General features: G+C 36.7%; 1 protein-coding gene across 2 annotated transcripts; it reads left to right on the forward strand.

The window, feature by feature from the left end:
* The first annotated feature begins 8824 nt into the window (after positions 1-8824).
* On the forward strand, positions 8825-16398 carry KRT20 (keratin 20). 2 transcript variants are annotated; one of them, XM_026056472.1, is made up of 9 exons: positions 8825-9259; positions 11675-11757; positions 12161-12317; positions 13401-13562; positions 13647-13772; positions 13939-14159; positions 15615-15655; positions 15966-15968; positions 16301-16398. In XM_026056472.1, exons 1-9 carry the CDS (start codon positions 8825-8827, stop codon positions 16396-16398), a joined length of 1326 nt encoding a protein of 441 aa, XP_025912257.1. The 2 variants fall into 2 exon arrangements, with proteins under 2 accessions (XP_025912257.1, XP_025912258.1); XM_026056473.1 differs by lacking the exon at positions 15966-15968.
* Positions 16399-18877: the final 2479 nt, after the last annotated feature.

Genomic DNA, 18877 nt, shown 5'->3' on the forward strand with positions numbered 1-18877 from the left:
CAGTGTTCACAAATCATTTCTTGTAGTTTCACCTGCCATTTAAGGAAGTCCTGCACTAAATCCTCCAGCCTGATTTATAACAGACTTGAATGCACTCCAGAATGTGTATGAGTCATGGCTCATTTCACTTGTAGAAATGTTAAAAGTTATTAAGGTATATTACAACAAGCAGCTTTGGTAAGTGAATTGCTGATCCTTTGGAAGAAGTTTGCAATGAGGTAATGCAGTAATGGTTTGTGTTATTAATCATATATTTTTTCTGGTGATGTAGCCACACATCGGCATGTTTATTTCTTATTTATGAACAAGATATTTCTCTAGAATGCAAAATTTTTGCCTTGTTAATATGGATGGCAGCAAAAGTTAATCAAGTCATTTCAGTAACAGAAGAAAAAAACTAGCATTTACAACACTGTCAAAAACACAGTTTGCATGCTATTATCAAAACAGAGAATAGGTGGAAGAGCCAGTAAAACATTTCACAATGTCCACACCCTGACCTATAAAGGTTTCTAGAGTTTTGCTGGGAGATGCCGGTTCCCGCGTGTGAATCATTCAGTAAAGGGAAGGATCTATAAACAGAAAGCAAGTAAAGAGCAATGCTCGGGAGGCCTGCACTGCACCCCCCCCAACACACACTTCCTAAATTATTCAGCGAAAGCATCATAATTATTGACTGTATGTGTACATTCGGCTTTGTGAAATGAGAAGTAATTTGGGGCCTGTACTATGTATCACTTCCTCATAATTCCTTCCGCAGTGTAAAATTCTGCAGGTGTTTCTTTTGAAGTTGCATTCTTAAGGCATTTTTAATTGTATGACTATATTGAAATGACCTACTTGAGCCATACATCAAGGGGTTGGCATCAAATAATTGTTTGGAAAATATTACATTAAACACAAGTATCAATGGATTTATAATTGAGTTTTGGACTCTCCTTATTAAAGAAACTCATAGATGATAAAGTACTAGACATGACCTACTGCTGAGAGCGGTGCATTGTGCTTCTTCTAAACATATTAAATTACCTTTTAAAAGCTTGAATATGCATCAGAAGCTTAAAGGCATAAAATCATAACATCAGCTGTGGTGGAGACAGTTTCAATAACTATCTGGACTGCAGGGGTAAATTTTTTGCTTTGCAGTATGCTAAGGACAAGTCAAAAGGAGTTCTTTTGATAGGCTATTATTAGGCTCAAGTGAGAGTAAAAAAAATGAGGAACGTAATTTAATTAGAGAAGAATAAAATTTAATTTAGAGGAATAAGTATTTGGAACAGGCAGGGAAAAGAAGATGGAAGCAAGCTGACTGTGGCGTTACGCCGAGTGCAGGCCCGTGACGCTGACAAAAGAGAGACATGGTAACGATACAGTACTTCTTTCTTTAGAAAATAAACAGAAGTTAATAGTCTGATACTTTTAGAGAAAGCGTATTAGCTTTGGGCTCAAATTTATGCTTCCTGAATCATTCTTATAAGAAATTAAAGCATAAAACGCATAAAACAAACAAACTGGAAAAGGAAGCAACTCCTGCTAGAGCAATTTCAGAGGAATAAATATGTGATGCTGCTGCAAGTGGACAGAAATTTGTGATTATAAAACCACAAGTACAGAAAAAAAAATCACCTCTTTCCTTCCTTTTCTGAACACATTACTGAGGCAACTAACCAATTCTTGAAGCCATTTCAAAGCCCAGGCTCTATTTCTTCGTCAATCTCACCACAGAACAGTCTCAAACCAGTTACCAAGACATTTGGTGAATGTTAGCATTCTGCTGCAGATAACATTGCTACTATGCAGGAAAAAAGAAACAAGCAAATCCAAAACCTCTCCATTAATCTCTAAAGTTTTTGTTATCTAAAAGTTAAAAGATACTTGAGCATCAATCATAAAGCAAGGAGCATCATTCTAAAGGATAAAGAATATTCCTGTCCTTACAAATACAGCTTTCAAGGTGTAGAAAGATAGATGATACGTGTTGCCATTGCTTACAAGCTCACTGTCATACATAACGCCAGGCTCTTTGTAATTACAGCTTGTGACTGTGCAGATAAATACTACTTTAAAAGTTTGGCCACAAGAGTTATGCAAAAAATTTTTCTTCTAGATATAGGACCAGAGAAGTGGGTAATATATAAAATTTCGTTATATAACGTGGATTTCATTAACCACACTCAAGTTTCAGCATGGATTTTCTAGCTGCAGTAAATAATATGTAAATTTGTACATGTAGCTGTTTTAAGAAGGTATGTGGTGGCCTCTAGTGACGAATGCATATATATACAATACATTTCTGTTCTAAACGGCATGAAAATCAGACTGATATGACTAAGCATTACCACAGAAACCACTACTTTTGCTATCTAAGAGATACTTTGAGACTCCTGAGGCTAAGTAAAAATTTTTAACTGAAAATTTCTGTTGAAGTATTTGTGTATTGAAAGGTGGGCTACTTTCTTGACGGTCCTACTGAGATGTATTGTGGCCCTCTTTTCCTTATCTTTCTCCATATTGCACCACCCGACGCAATGGGATGATGATATTCTAGGTTGCTTCTCCTTACAAAGCAAGTAGCCCATAGTGTGTCTCTGGTTATATAAATCCTGGGAGAAGGGATGCCATGCAGCCACCAGAATATACTGAAAGGATGATTCACCATTGTGGTCCCAAACAAAAAGCTGCAGTCATGCAACTGCCAGGCAACTCATGACCATCATGACTGGGACTAAACTTTGAGAAAGAAGGAGGATTGCTTCTCCTGGTTTGGGGGGTTCCAAGCCTGCTATGAGGGAGGTCTCTGCAACCAGCAGGATTGTTTCTTAAAATAGCTGGGGAAGTATTCTACACAAACACAACTGTGTGCAACACAGTGTGTTTCTTTATATCTTTTATGCTGTACTATTAGTGTGTATATACATCTGCAGAAGGCCATGAAAATTGTATTTGCTTACTGTATCATACAAATATGTAATATGCTCATATGGATACTGAACTATCCCAGTGCTATACTAGGTTTAACTGTTTGATATACAAACCACAAATTCGTGTTCACAAAAGTTCAGCAAGTATTGGCAATGGTCGCTGCCACATCTGGGAAAAATGTAAAATTCTCCAGCTTACTGGTTTGTTCAGTCCACTGACACCTCAATTGCACATAATTTTTACAAGGAAAAAGTCCTGCCTGGTAGTCTTTCAGATTATATTAAAGGGGATATTTATGATACTTTCAGGGGAGAAAAAAAGAGAAGGTTCATTTGTATGGCCTGGAGCTGTTATCATTGGCCCTAATATCTGTTTCTATTTGAAGAGAGCAGCAAAGACAGGAAAGGCAGCTCCTGACTTTCATTTGCAACCTGTGGTTAGGAAAGGATGTATCCAACGCACTGTCTGATGCACCACTCTGAGATCTGGCACGCTTCTGTAAGTACTATACAATTTAAAGTAATGTTTTCAATTTACCTCTCTGGTCAAAGCTCACAGCAACAAAGAAATAAGGTGAACTGTTTTGATGATTAAGACAGATTTTCTTTGGATGAAAGACAAAAAGGAGATGGAAGTTAGGAAAAATATACATATATATGAGGAAGACAGTGCAAGATCTTGCACTGCAAATGTTCAGGGCTTAAGTGAAGGCAGTTGAGTTAATGACATCATCTGGTCCTTTCTCTCCTGCCTGATCTGGTCATTGTTCTTTTTGTAGCTCGGAAAAGCATCAACCACTGGTTTTGTGGAAGAACCTAAACTTTCTCCTAAGACGATCAAAGCAATGACAATAGTGAGAAAACATTTTTTCTTCCAGTGAACCTCAATCAGTCATACCATTCCCATGTAGCGGCTCCCAGATAAAAGAGACCAAAATGGGACACATCCTAACTACAAGTGCAAAGGAAGAGATCTTCCTACAGATTACAGGGATCACTGTTCCCTGCAGTTTCAGTGATCAAGGAACTCATGCCTTCTCAGTCTGTCTTGCTGCACAGTACTTACTCCTGGATCACAGTGTGCAAAACACAAAACAACTGTGTGCTGTTTATAGACAGAGGCATTCCAGGGTGCAGCATTTGCACTAACAAATGGTTTGAAGATAGTTTGTTTTCAGGGTGGAGAATTGTCCTAAGTATTCTTTTTTATTCATCCCACAATGCAAATAATTAACGGAAAATAGTTGAAAAAAAATGAGGTATTTAAAACTGACTGTGTACTTTTATAACCTTTATCTTTTTACTACACTTGCTATAAATACTTCAATAATTTCTATAGAGTTGTCCTTTTTTCATGTGTATTCATGGCAGTTGCCTCCTGGCTACACCAGTGCAAAACAGATCGAGAACAATAAAACATAATCACAAACAGCCATCTTCTTGTAGTGCATCAGCCACAGACTTCTATGACAAACATACTATGAAACATATCACTCTAGATTCCCAAATTAGGACTAAAAGAAATAGCAATGCATACAGGGCTGACTGCCTGCACTGAGGCAGAAAAATCTGAATTTGAAATATGCTATTGGTTCAAACCCACACGACAAATTGACTCTTACTTTCCCCTGAAAGTTTGTCTTACCACTTTTCCCTTTACTGTAAAGCCACTATATACCATAAATTTATCTAGGAAGTAACTTCTTCTCACAAATAGATTAAGAGAAGGAGGGGAATTTTTCAGAAACAGAAATATTGAATACTGGAATATGGTTGGAATATTTAACAAGGAACTCTGTCTTCCTTGAGTACCTTTTTTACAGTGGAAGTCCATTCAGAACTGTACTATAAGAGTTCTTCAGGAATCAAATTCTTATGACAAAAAGTCTGAATTTTTATCAGCAATGTAGTTATAGGCACTAATAAATAGGCAGCATTGGATTTGTTCACTATTAAAACGGACCATTACTAAAGCCTGAACTGAAAGACTTAAATCTTTAAAGTCAGGCAAAAGAAAAGCATATGTTACACCTAAAAGTTGCATAAATGCGGAAGCAAAGCTGGGTGTGTCTTTCTTCCTTGAACTCCCATGACTGGCTACCCATGACTGGTTAGTAATGGTGAGTAATACTAACTGGCATGCACACTTTATTGCAACCCCGCATTACTTATCTACATTGCTCTCTACTATACACTAAACTTCTGTCATGCAGGTGAGAGTTCTTCATGGAATAAACACATTATTAGTGCTGCTAGGAATGTTTTATTTTCGCTGCACATGAACAATTCAGACTGTGCACACCACTGAAGGGAAATGCTCTGCGTGTATCTACGCTGTCCTCTACAGCATATTCACAACTGAGTCTTGAGTGGGAAGATGTCCCACCAAAGCATCAGCAAGTGTTAATGGTACTTCCTTAACACTGATCAAGACTACAGAGATCAGAAAATATAATATTTTTAAAGTTTCTAAACAGCTATTCAGACTAATTTCTGTTACAACCATTTTGTGAATAAGGCAGCCCACAGGTTCAGACCCCGGCACACAGACATCCATGCTGTTCTACCATTACCATCATCCCCCTCACAGACTTGGCCTGTGCCAGGTACTGTTCCTCCAGGCAATGCCGGGGGGTAGCTGGAGAGGTACTGCTGGCCGGTGACCGCTCCTGACGGACAGCAGGACAGCTGTGCAGATGTCAGCCGTCCCAAGCCCCTCACTCTCGGGCCGCTCTATGGGCCTTGCCCTTGTTTAGTTTACCAGTGTAGATGCAGCCTTTGCTGTTCATCTTCACAGTATTCGGTGGTTTATACAACCATTCAAGATATACTCAATCAAAAAACTGCAATGAACCCCCCAAAAACAGGAGCAAAACCCACCTGTGGCATGAATTATATCTGCTCTTATCTTAGTAAATACTCTTGCTCATATTTCAGCTTACTTTGAGATTGAGAAGTGTATATAAACTGGTAAGACCAGAGAAATTGTCAGGAAATAATTTGGAGAAGAAAAGAAAAAGAACACTAGGAAAAGTCAGCCCAATATCTTTAAATCCTAAGTGTACATGATACTATTGCTCTGTACTTCCAATTGCATATGCCTTAAATGGTTTTGCTTAATAATCAAAAAGATTTTGGAGGAAAGAAAAATGTTCAAGGTTCATCTAGACATAAACTAGGAGAGCCAGAAGCCAAGACAAATGTCTGCCCTAGTCCTGATGTCCATTTTGATTCAGATCACTGTGTAATGTGAAGTCAGAGAAAAGTTTAGAAATTTTTATGTATCAGTGCATTTTATTTCACTATCAATCTGAAATGTAAGTATTTTATATTATTCTTATATTTCTAAATAGTATCCAACTTCTGTAAATTTCAAATATGCGACACTAATTTAGCAACACATACAATTTGCTTTTTTGATAGTTAAACTATGTAGCTGCTTATCCATTTGGAGGTGGGATAGCTGCAAATACAAAGGTTGAGAATTTGGCCCACAGAAGCCAATCCAGAGGTTTGCTGACACCTGTTATGTTTATAGGCAAACAGGAAAGTTAACAAATAATCTTTGGCTTCTGCTCAATAAAAGAAAAAATGGAACGTTCAAATAGTGATGTTTAGAAAAAACACCATCAAGGTAACAGGGAAACTAATTTGAATAAATGCTAAGAAAACAAAGCAGAATGTTTACTATTAAATAAGTTATCAGGAATTACAGCCAGACACGCAGGCAGTGAAAGGCAGAGCCAAGAGAAGGATCCTGTAGCAGGATCCCCTGGATCTGCTGTGTTCCTCTTACAGCTTTAACGTGTATGCTTTGTCCTACTAACTCTATTGATTCTTACTCAGTCTGAGTATTCTTAATAAACAAAAGACCTGCCTTGAGTTTCTATAGTTACAGTCCAAATAATCTGGCTAGTGCACTTTGGTTTTAACTGTCGTAAACGTTCTTCTGTCATTTACGCTTATCAGTTCCACCCAAAAAAGTTCAAGGTCCAAAGACAATTCATGTAGATGAACAGCATCCTCCTGCAAAAAACGTTCTGCCCTGCACACTGATCAATTTGCTCTGGAAGACTCATGTTCAGAATAGCTAAGCATGACAGCTTAACAATTTGCCTTGCCCCAGTACTATTTAGAATAATCTGTAGGCAACTTTATTCTAAGCTAGATAGCATCAGTGACTTTTAAAACTTACCAATACTGGTTTCCTAATGCTCCAGACTTAGGGGTTCTCAGCAGTTTGAAGATACCGCCAAGACACAGTTTTAGGCCCCAAAGTGTAGTATTTCATCAATTTCCCTGCCTCAAGGTCTGAAATCAGTATGCAGAGCAGCTGTTTTCCACCAGTACAAACAATATGTGTTAATTGTTCTACCTGACTAGCTCTGCATTAACAATACACTGAAGTACTATAAGTGCAATGCCCCAAGGAACTACACCTACCATCTGTTCCAGTGCACACCTGCTACACACTTTCCAATAGCACCAATGATCCCCTCAGCAATCAGCTTCTTCCTTTGCTATCCATTTTCTCTCTCTATTTAAACTGTCAAAAGTACACGCCATCCTCAGTTTAGGAACCTCGGTGCCACTAGAAATAGGATTGTTAGGTTTTTTAATACACTTAACAAAGGCAGTCAAATTCCTGTTAATGCAGATACCATCTCCTTTCTGACAGAACGCCCCATAGTGCAACTACTTTTGTACAGAAAACTCCAACTCTTCAGACTGTTCCCAGAGAGGGAGAAGGTTTGCAGGAAAGTCAAGTTTTCATTTTCTTGAATCCTGTGAGTGTGACAGCTTACGATGATGGCTTCTGCAAGGATTCCACTCACTCCGAAAAGCTGCTATCGAATGTAGAGGCTAGGTGATCTCCAAGATGTCAAATACCAATGCATATATAGTTGATAGCATTTTTGTCTAGAATATTGACAAGGTAGGATCTAAGCGCTGTCACCAAAATAAGGTTCACACCTGCACAAACAATAACTACATCTGAGTATATAAAGTAAGATGGGATTATTTAATGAACAACTACTGGTGTTGCTTTAATTTCAGCCACACAGCAGTGCTAGAAGCGAGTCATGCTGGAAGCTTGATCTCAACACCTCAGATCACTCCATGGACTTCAGCATCTCAAATGTAAATGAAAGAGGACCTCCAATATTCTTCTTCTTACTACTTTATCCAAAGCAATACCATTTCTGTTTAATTTCGACTGCACTGAAAGCTTGTTCAACATGCAAGGGCTTCTAATACTAAGTGAATGCATATTCAGTGCAAGTTCCCAACAATGTTCACTTTCTGATTACAGTATGAATAGCATTTTGGGCTTACTATAAAATTAACATGGTAGTTATTATCTTTCTAATAATTTATACACTGTTCTAGACCATTCTGAGGCCCAGAGTATTGCTTAATCAACAGAAATATATACTTGATTGTAAATACATATATTTTAAGTCCCTGTCACATATAATCAACTCTCATTTTAATTTCATAAACTGCACATGGGTGTAAGAATCTATTTGTTCATTCAAAAGCACCACACAAACTACAGCTGCACGTATACTGTTATAAATCATTCAATAGCTTATTTGTGTTTTATGTTTTATTCAAAATAATCACAAAGAAAGCCAAACTACCTGAGGAGTTTTTCTCAAACACAGATGAACAGAGTAAAAACCCCTTACATCCCACAGATTGTGGGGGCAATTTCCTGCATGTTATCTGTGCTGACACCAATTACACTGGGTGTCAACAGAGGTGGGGTTTATAGCCGTTGTGCTTCCTCCTTGAAATACAGTACAAAGGTTTACAGAGCATACGCTGCTCTTCACTTTAGCTGTCCTAAATTTGTGGAGACGTAGCTACTTCCTTTTAGACAAAGAAGAAAAACACAAATGGCATTCTCTAGCCAAAGCTCTCAGTGGGGTTCAACCCCCCGTTTCTATCCTCCTACACCCAGTGTCACTGGTTTAACTGTCAGGAAACCAGCCATCCAACAATTTCAAGCACCTAGCGTCTATGGCGGAGCTGGTGGCTATGGTACCCGCATATCTACCAGCACCAACTACAGACAAGGCTTTGGTGGAAAATTCAGCAATAACTTCCAACTTAATCTTACTGGTAATGACGAACTGCTTACTGGCAATGAGAAAACAACTATGCAAAATCTAAATGACCGTTTGGCTTCATATCTGGAGAAGGTGCGCTCTCTAGAAAGGGCAAACTCCCAGATTGAAAAGCAGATCAGGGAGTATTATGAGAAGAACACCTCAGACATAAGTCATGACCACAGTCCATACTTCAAAATAATTGAAGAGCTCCGAAATAAGGTAAGAAATCATATAATCATCTATAAATATATGTATTTCAAATATTTGGGGAGAAAGATAATAATCTACTTGCATAAAATTTACTTTTCAAACTGTAATTGTCTCAGTTAAGAACAATACTTTACTTTGATTGGATACAAATTAGATGGTGACTGATTTTACATAATTTATATTAGTAGATATATGTCTACAGATGTGAGTAATCTAAAACCTGAAAAATCTTGGAAACTGAATTAATTCTTCTATTACATGTGCTTTGGGCAAGCTTAATTAGCGAAAGTACTAAGGGTTCTTTAAATATTAAAATATAATTTGGTATCTGTGGATTTCAAAGAGCTTTTTCGAAAAGATTATCTTTTCCTATTTAATGTCTAAGTAAGTGGAAACATGGAAATTAACTTACAAAGTAGGACAGCTGCAGCATTAGGGGTGGAACATTGGTGCATCCTGGCCCCCAGTGTAAAGTGAACTGCATTCCTGAAAGGAATATAATATATAATTGAATTCTTTCCTCAGTATCCTTGCAGAATGAAAAATATAAGCTAAGTCTTCATAGTCATTTAATTATTCTACAGGTTCTTAGAACAGCTTGACAAAGTAGACTAAACCTAAGGCTCTAAAAAAATGAAAGGTTTGGAAAGTGCTGCTGCTATCTCTCATAATTTGTGTCTCAATTATTATGATGTCAAAAACAAATACAATTTCATTGTTAATCACCTCATATCATATGCAAATGTCAATAATAATATCATTTATATTGTTAGGAAGGAAGGAATTTAGCATTAATAGTGAAATTACTTTTGTAATTTATCCCAGATGGTCTATTACAAAGGTGACCCAAGTTACAGCATTTTATTTGCCTGGATATAATGGAGTGAGTTATAGAACACTCTTCATTTATGACCAGAAATTGTCTTACATTTGTGAGGTTCCATAACAGATTTTCAGACCTTTACCTTTTTGGCAGGTAGGAGAGAGGAGATAATAATATGTAGTTATTCTAATCTGAATTTCTACCTTGCAGCCTGAAAAGTAATACATTTGATGGCTGCCTGAGAGGAGAAATTGAGTGAGGAACATTCAAATCCAAAACTCTCTCTTCCACTGTATAATTTCCTCTAATTTGCCCAAATAATTTAAATTGATCGTATTGTTAGATAAACATATTATATCTTTGTGTAAACATCTCTCAAAGATTTCTGACTGCAAATATCCAGAAAGCAATCGTGGTTTATAATCTTATCTGAAAAGGTAGACTAGGGGGGAAGCAGTTTTATGACTATGATGGTGATCAAATGAGGTATGGCTTTTATTTACAGTAAATCAGCTACTAGACTTTGTCCTCCATGTATGATAAATCCATCTGGCTTAAAGCCAAAATTCAGAGACGTCTATTTTCATACCTTCAAGAAAATAACTTTCTCAAATATGTCAAAGAATGTATGGCTCCTAAAACTATGGTATAATGAAGGATACATTTATTCCTATTATAAGATCCCTTATTTAATACAACAGTTCCATCTGTGGTTCTCAAGCTAGATCTCAGGTACACCTTCCCAATTTTTTTCAAAAGGGTACATTATCTTTTTACCAGTTGCTTAATTTTACTTAATGTTCTTCGGTACCTTTCGCTTTTTTTCTAGGGCAGACACAAACCCTACAGTAAGACAGGCTTCAGCTCTGCTTTTCCAGTGCACGATTTATCATTATATGGGAAAAAGTGGCCATTTTTCCAAATGTTCAGAATAGGAGACTACCAAATGTCCAGAAAAGCAATAGATCACTGCTTGAAACAGTAAATTACCACTATAAAAAATAACCTGCTTGCAGGTTATTCCAGCTGACAGATTTGTCTTTCAAATTATGTTTCCAGTTACCAAAATCCTTCCCCTCTTACTTTTCGCTAGTTCTATTACTGATCCCTTAAAAACACATGTCTTCCAGAGTGCAGATCATCTTGACTCTTTTAGAAACCTATCTTATGGCAGCATACTTCACGTTTCGGAGAAGACTATTTCTTTCCATGCACTTTAAAGGGAATTTAGCTTAAATCTAGATGACTAACAGACAGTAAAGTTAAGTGAGATGATGAAGGCCACATGCAGTATTAATGAGGTTTCCAAGAAAGGACAAAGTGTACATTTATGTGCAAAGATTCTTGTTCTCTTCTCCCCCTCCCTCAGAACTTTTGTTTCCAATTTTCAATTAGAATGGCTTCTCTCAGTATCATAACACACAGAAGAATATAATATACCTGTACAATCATTCCTTAGATAGCAAAAATCTGGTTGCTGGTAGAAATTTAGTGTTTATAAATGTAAAACAATGTTATCTTCTATAACTTTTAAGAATCTATCAGCTTTGTCTGCTAATTCTACCACCAATGCGTCATCCCTTTTAACCATTCTTTTTTAGATTGGTGTTGCCCAGCTGGAAAACGCAAGGCTTGTCCTGCAGATTGACAATGCCAAACTGGCTGCTGATGATTTTAGACTGAAGTAAGTTCCATGATCATTCCACACATTCTCTTTTATGCTCTTGTTATTCATGAAAGCTTCTAGACAGCCAGTTTCATTTTTCAAGGGAGAAAAAAAAATTTTATATATGAACTAAAATCCCTTTTACAAAACACAGTTAAATAGTAACACAGAATAGGCGCACTGTGCAAATGTCATTTGCTCCATTCCCTCGAAAAATTCTACATGCATTTGCTATACTTAGGCTAAATTTGTACTTTGTCTTGAAAGTTAACTATTAGAATCAAAACTTTGAGGCAAACCTTTGCTAATACAAAAGTTAGTAAAAGAAAAACTTGAGGACTAAAGCAGCAGTAGCTATTCATTCCAACATTTCTTCAACCAGTTGCATTTTGATGGTGACAAAGCAAGCCTTATTTTACAGGTTTGAGAATGAACACTTGCTCTTGCAAAATGTACAGAATGACATTAATGGACTGTTCCGAGTCCGTGATGACTTGACCTTGACGAAATCTGATCTGGAGTCACAGATTGAAAGTATGAATGAAGAACTAGTTTTTCTTAAGAAGAACCACGAGGAGGTGAGAGCAGCAGAACACCATCACAGAGCGATTATTTTTTCAATGGCATACGTAAATTCAGCCCCACTAGGAATAATGAAATTTTCATGGTTAATCTGAAAGAATATGACACTTAGGGTGGGATTCAGCTCAAGATTAACACATCAAAATTTAGTTGCCTATTTGTATACTATCTGTGTGAATGCTATGCGCTCTTTGGTCTGTAGTGGGCTTAACAGGAGCTCTGGCTCATGCAGATATCAGCAAGTTAGATAACTGCACTAGGTATCTGCTAGGAGTCTACGCTCAAACTGAATCACACCCTTAGCATTACATTTATAATTTCAAAGGCCTACAAAGATAAGAAGGTTCAACAACCACTATTTATCGCCCCTTTTTAAGTTAAAGACACAAACAGAAATGTTACATTAAAGATGACTCTTAAATGTTAACACAATCAGAATTACAGCATATACCCAAGCTTCCCTTTGAGATTGCTAGCCTTAGTAATTAAGAGTCATAGTATCAGCTCTATATTTGTAAATTCCTTGTCACACTGCAGAAAAAATGTTCTTTAAGCTCTGTATTAGAAATAGCCAACCTAGATTTAAAAAAAGCTGGTGCACCTACTTAAAACTGCGCTGTGCTTCACTGAAGCATTTGTACATTTTCCAGAAGCAGTATAACTCTACGTGGCACTAAGCTACATCCCAGCTATTAGGCATCAAATGCTGAACAGCTCCAAAAATTAAGGAGTAAAGGTTTTCCTTAAGAATAATTTGTGTTTTATGAGTTGTTACTAAACACAAAAGCATACAGATGGGAACCATGACTTCTATAGTCATTTCATGGATCGGGCCCTGAGGAAATCATCTTTTTATAATATGTTTATCTATGATATAAGATTTCTTGCTACAAAATAAGTAAAAATTTCTAACGTAAGATGCAATATACAATATTTACGAAGTGATTAAGTTATCTTATCCTGAGGTGCTATTTAAGAATTAAGAACTACTTCTGTTTCTGTGGATTTTGAATTTCCTTCCAATATTCAGGATTAAAAGTTCACTTTAACTGATGCTAATACAATCCTCATTGTTGTAGGAAGTTGACCGACTGCGCAAACAGGTGGGTGGCTCAGTTAATGTAGAGGTGGATGCTGCTCCAGGTATCAATCTTGCAACTATTATGGAAAACATGAGATTGCAATATGAAGGAATGGCAGAAAAGAACCGTGAAGAAGCCAAAGAACGATTTGAAAAACAGGTAATGCTCAGTTACTTAAACATCAGCAAGATCCTCAAGCATGTTTAGTTCTGGGTTACAGTCCTTCCATTTTTTGTATTTCAGATAGACGAACTGAACCAGGAAGTAGCAATCAATACTGAACAGCTTCAAAACCAAAAGACAGAGATCACAGAACGGAGACAGACCTTTCAGGGCCTGGAGCTAGAATTACAGTCCCACCTTAACATGGTAAATAATCAGCAGTACTTGAAATCAGGGATGTGCTTAGCAGAAAATTACACAGATAAATACAGAAACTGTGAGGTTTTTCAGTCTAAATGCAATTTTAACATAAAAATGTATCCTCTTGAATAATACATCTCCTAAAATCTCCTGTTCTTTTCATCGGCTATAGAAAAAGTCTTTAGAAGATACCCTGGCTGAAACTGAAGCACATTATAGTTATCAACTAGCTCAAATACAGGAAGCAGCTGCCAATGTAGAGGCTCAGCTGAGACAAATCCGAGCTGACATGGCAGGTCAGAATAATGAGTACAGCATATTGTTGGATATCAAGACGCGTTTGGAGATGGAGATTGCCACGTACCGCCGCCTCCTGGAAGGAGAGGACAGCGGGTAAGGAACTGAGTATTAAATGCATTTTGCTTATCAGTTCAGTTTCATCTGACAGCAGACAAAACTGTAAATACTGTTTATAGTAAATCTGATAGTAACCCCAAGAAAGGAGAGGAGAAAGAAAGATGAAGACTTACTCTTGTAACCAACATAATAAAAGGGTTACAGATGCTTCTTCATTTTAAAGTATGTTACTGCTGACATGGGATAGTCTACTGATATAGCTGCATTCTCTGTCTGGATAACATCAGTAAGAATGAATGTCAGAAAATGTAAACTGAGAATCTTTAATACTCTAAAACAGAATCATTACTATATGTGGTTTAATTTTCCTCATGTTAAAACAATAACTAATTTTTAAAATTCTCTCACAAATAGCAATAGCAAAATAATAATTACAACAGTTCTCTTTTCCTTTTGTAAGATGTCTTTTAGGCTACAATCTCGAACTATTCAATGTCCGAAACAACATGAGTGGCACTACCCTATGCATACACTTTCACTAAGGGTGAAAGTGGTAAAATCTGCCATTTGGCAACTGGTTTTGGGGAAAAAAAAGGTGTGTTTGTTGCCCAGTTCTCTACCATAGATACAGAGCAGGCTGCAGTTCCGGCTCTATTTGAGAGGCTGCTGTGGAAGTCAGTTGAGTTTATAGCCATCGACCTCTGCACCGCTATGTCCTGTTACTCTTTTTGAGCTAAGTAGCTAGACAGGTGTTGGCATCCCATAAGCTGACAAGTTAGAAGCAAAACTAGAGGGTAGAAATGATGCATCAGGTATCAGTGATGCAATTTTGTATCGACTTTTCCATAACTGTAATGACTGTAGCTTCTGCAGGCCTGGGCTAAGCAGGGCTAGATTTTTTTAAATTGGTTTAGACACTGCAGGCACCTAGTGACATTAGAGCAAGGCATTCAGCACAAGCATATTGACCTTCACTTGCAGTCTACGGCACATTCTGCAGCCCGCACTGGATTCTCTGCTGCTCTACCTGGGTCACTAGCGGCCAAGCTACTTAAAAATGCAAGAGGGTCAGGTGAGCCGTCACCAAAGGTTCAGCTGTTCCAGTACCCCATATCCTGTAGTGAAAAAAAGCAGACAACTACGCAAAAGTATAGAACAGGGCAAGCAGAGAGTGATACTTCCCCCTCCATGTATAGCAATTGTGGCTCGGGGCCTAGTTTGGGCATATCTGCATGAGCTGAACTCTTAACATTGCAGAAACTGGACTGCAGATTAATTTCACCTATGGATCATGCTTAACAAATTTTACTTTATCAGGGAAAACTGATTTAAACACATGGCTAAATGTCTTGATGAAATGAAGTTAACTGTCTTGATTAAATATACAGGAAACACACAAAGATGTTTCTTCAATGTGTTAAGCACCAGATATTTATATTTTTATAATATATTTATAATATATTTATAATATATTTTTTATAATTTCCACAGGCATTTCCAAGTGGATATAGCTACAGCAGAGGCTGAAAAAGGTATGTCACATAAACTTCCATATTTTTGATGGCTTCCTTTTGAAATGTTATGGAATTAAATAGCCTGATATAAAACAAATAACAGTTTCACAGCAAATATTCAACCAGTGAAATCTTATGCCAAGAAAGCAATCAACTGTTTGGATAACCTACAGGGATTATACAAACCATGCTTTATGTATATAACTCAGGTGCCCAAATTAAAACCCTAGGCTCCTTAGCGAGCCAAAAGAAAAACAGAGAATTACTGAATTACTCTCTGGAGGCCTTCAGAAGTATCTGCTCCTTTCCATTGACTACACAGGGAGAGCAGGTTCCTAAATAAAGCATCTGATTTTAAAATATCCCTTTCAATGTAAGAATATTTCTAGTTTTTAGGTCTACTAAGTTGGTGCTAAACTGAAGCTATGAGGTCGGTCAGGAGGTATAGGAGAGTTATTCAACATGATGTCCCATGTATCATCATGGGTAATAGTAGAAGGACCAGAAACTGGATCCCCCCCAACCTTGCTTCGCAGTAACTGTGCAACGAAATGATGCCTTTCTATATTTTCTAACTGCTGGAATTGCTGCTAGGACTCCAGTGACATCATTCTGTGAATATACATTGCATTTAATTAATTCACTGTTCAATTTTATTAACAGAATTAAGTAAAGTTAAGAAGATCAAGACAATTGTTGAGGAGGTGGTTGACGGCAAGGTCGTCTCCTCTGAGGTCAAGGAGATTGAAGAGAAGATATAAACAGCACCAGCACAAAGGAGGCAGCCTTTGAGCTTCTGGAGCTGACACCCAAACCACATGATTATAAAGGACTCAATCTAATTCTCCCTGAAATCAACAAGGGTTGAAACATGTCAAATCATCAAATGTCAAATCTACTACTTCTTTTTTTCTGTGGGAATATTAATAAAAATAATGTTTTGTATCACTAAGTTAGAAGGTACAAAATACCCTTTAAACAGTTTTGGCTTTACTTATATAGTGACTAGATGAAAAAATAGAAACCAGCATTTTATAAATGTATTATTATTTTCAAGATAGATTAAAAACTTTAGTATAATTTTTTACTTAAATCAGATTTTTTAAATTAAATTAAAAAGACGTGCTCAGTATAAATTTGAAAGCTGAATGACTTACAGCATAAATTTACTACAGATATTAAAATAATTTAAATTAAATTTTGAAAATATTGAAGCAATGTTTACTAGTGAAGTTTTTAAGAAACTCAAAGCACTAAACTGGTGAAAGTCATCCGATGAAGACATGGGCCAAAATTTGCTCATGTGCTTAAAAACCTTTTAATAGTAGTCGACTCTTCTGAAAGCACCATGAGAATTTTCTGTTCATTTCTTCAGATAGTTCACTTCAACGTCTGGTTCATTAAGTTTTCTCATGCTTTCAATATATTAAAAGATGAAAAGTTTAAGAAGGTATCTGCTGTTTCTGAAACCTTGAAGGACACTTCATCAAAGCTTTATGGGAAAGAATTTACTAGATACAGATGATACACTCTCTATTTAATAAGTAAATTAGTTAAACTGCAATCCAAGATTTAGCGATCTAGCTTTTTCTCTTACGTATTAGCACATAGAAAGTAGATTTGTTTTAAAAAAGATTTTTAAATGTTGATTCAGTGCATCTTTTCTGAAGTTGAACTACCATTCAAATGCAATGCAGCTTCACCTCAGTAAAAACTGATTTTCTAATAAAGCGGAAATGTCAATTTTGATCATCATAAATTAAAATATAAAATTTAAGAAGCCATTTTATTCTTTTTCACTCTCTGTGATTTTTTTTTATCACCAGGGACTAACCAAGCAAAGATATTTTATCAGTAAGAATATGTTTTGCCTATTAAACCTTTCTCGATCAATAACTGCATGTAGCCTTTCCCACAGAGTGCAAGTCTGCATGCCATCCCAGACCTTCAGTCCAAGGAGTTTACATCTTCCTCTTGACAACATAAACACAAAAACCTCTCCCTTTTGAAATGTCACTTGTCCAGTCTGTTATTTACTGCACATAAACAGCTGCCAAAGAAAATAATCATTAGCTTTCACAGTAATGAGTCACTGATACCAAGTGATCAATACCTGCCTATATAAATGTTTACTTAAATCTTTGATCTACCACTCATAAAACATTTCTGCCAGAAAAAACACCTATGCTCGTGGATGTAGATAAGTTAAAAATGAATAAATTTCAGTTGACAAATCCAATGACATAATTGAGCCAGTACAAACAAAAATCTATTTTCTGTTTACTGAAATAACATCTTAAGAAAAAGCATATTGATTTTGAAGGGTTTCCATGCCTAAACCTGTAACCTATAACAGGTATTTCTGATCTTCAGATTTATATTAGAAAAGGCACAAAATACAGAAATTACTGTGAGGAGTTTCTGAGCTGGGCTTTCATGTCCAATTGATACAAAGGAAAAAAAATCAGTGATACAGGTGCAACTGCAAGTGATCGCCTTGTGAATCTGCACAGTAATGCCAACTGAGTTAAGGTTTTTCTGTGAACCCTTGGAACAGTGCAGAAAGGAGAGAACTATAGTTTCACTAATTTGCCAGAATTTATGATTTCTGCATCTGGCTACACATGGAGCATAAAATACTGAAAAACAGACATACACTTGGAGCACCACAGAGGAGACGACCAGAGATTCACTATCAGATAAAAATCTGATGGTCTATTTTTCTCCTCACACCTAAAAGGTGTCTCAGAAATCCCCTCTCTCCCTTTAAGCACAAAAAAGAGCTGTTACAATTGAAAAAGATTTGAAACCCTCAACCACACTAGAGATCATTTACCCCATTTTGGGATACTAGCAAACTATTTAAAAGAAACAAAGGTTATTTTTTCAGCTCAAAAGTGTAAATTGCTGAAAAAGTTAAGCATATTATACTTATGTTGTAGTGGTACTGTTAGCTTCAGCACTAGATGCAGAAAACTGTATTCCAACCCTTACAGAGATGATTCAATGCCTGAAAGTTTAGGACAGAAGACAAAATTACAAATTAATTCAGTATAATCAGTTATATGTTATGTTTTCATATTAACAATCAACATACAAATCACTGACAGTCTGTAAGTCTCTTCATGCACTTTTGTTGACCACTTTCTTACTTCTTAACAAACATATAGAGACTAATCTAGCAGAGGCTCAATAAATTTGTCACAGAAGTATTATGAAGAGAAACTCCTTTTTGACATG

Source organism: Apteryx rowi, unplaced genomic scaffold (assembly GCF_003343035.1).
Source record: "Apteryx rowi isolate R43461 unplaced genomic scaffold, aptRow1 scaffold_1312, whole genome shotgun sequence".
Taxonomy (NCBI): Eukaryota; Metazoa; Chordata; class Aves; order Apterygiformes; family Apterygidae; genus Apteryx; species Apteryx rowi.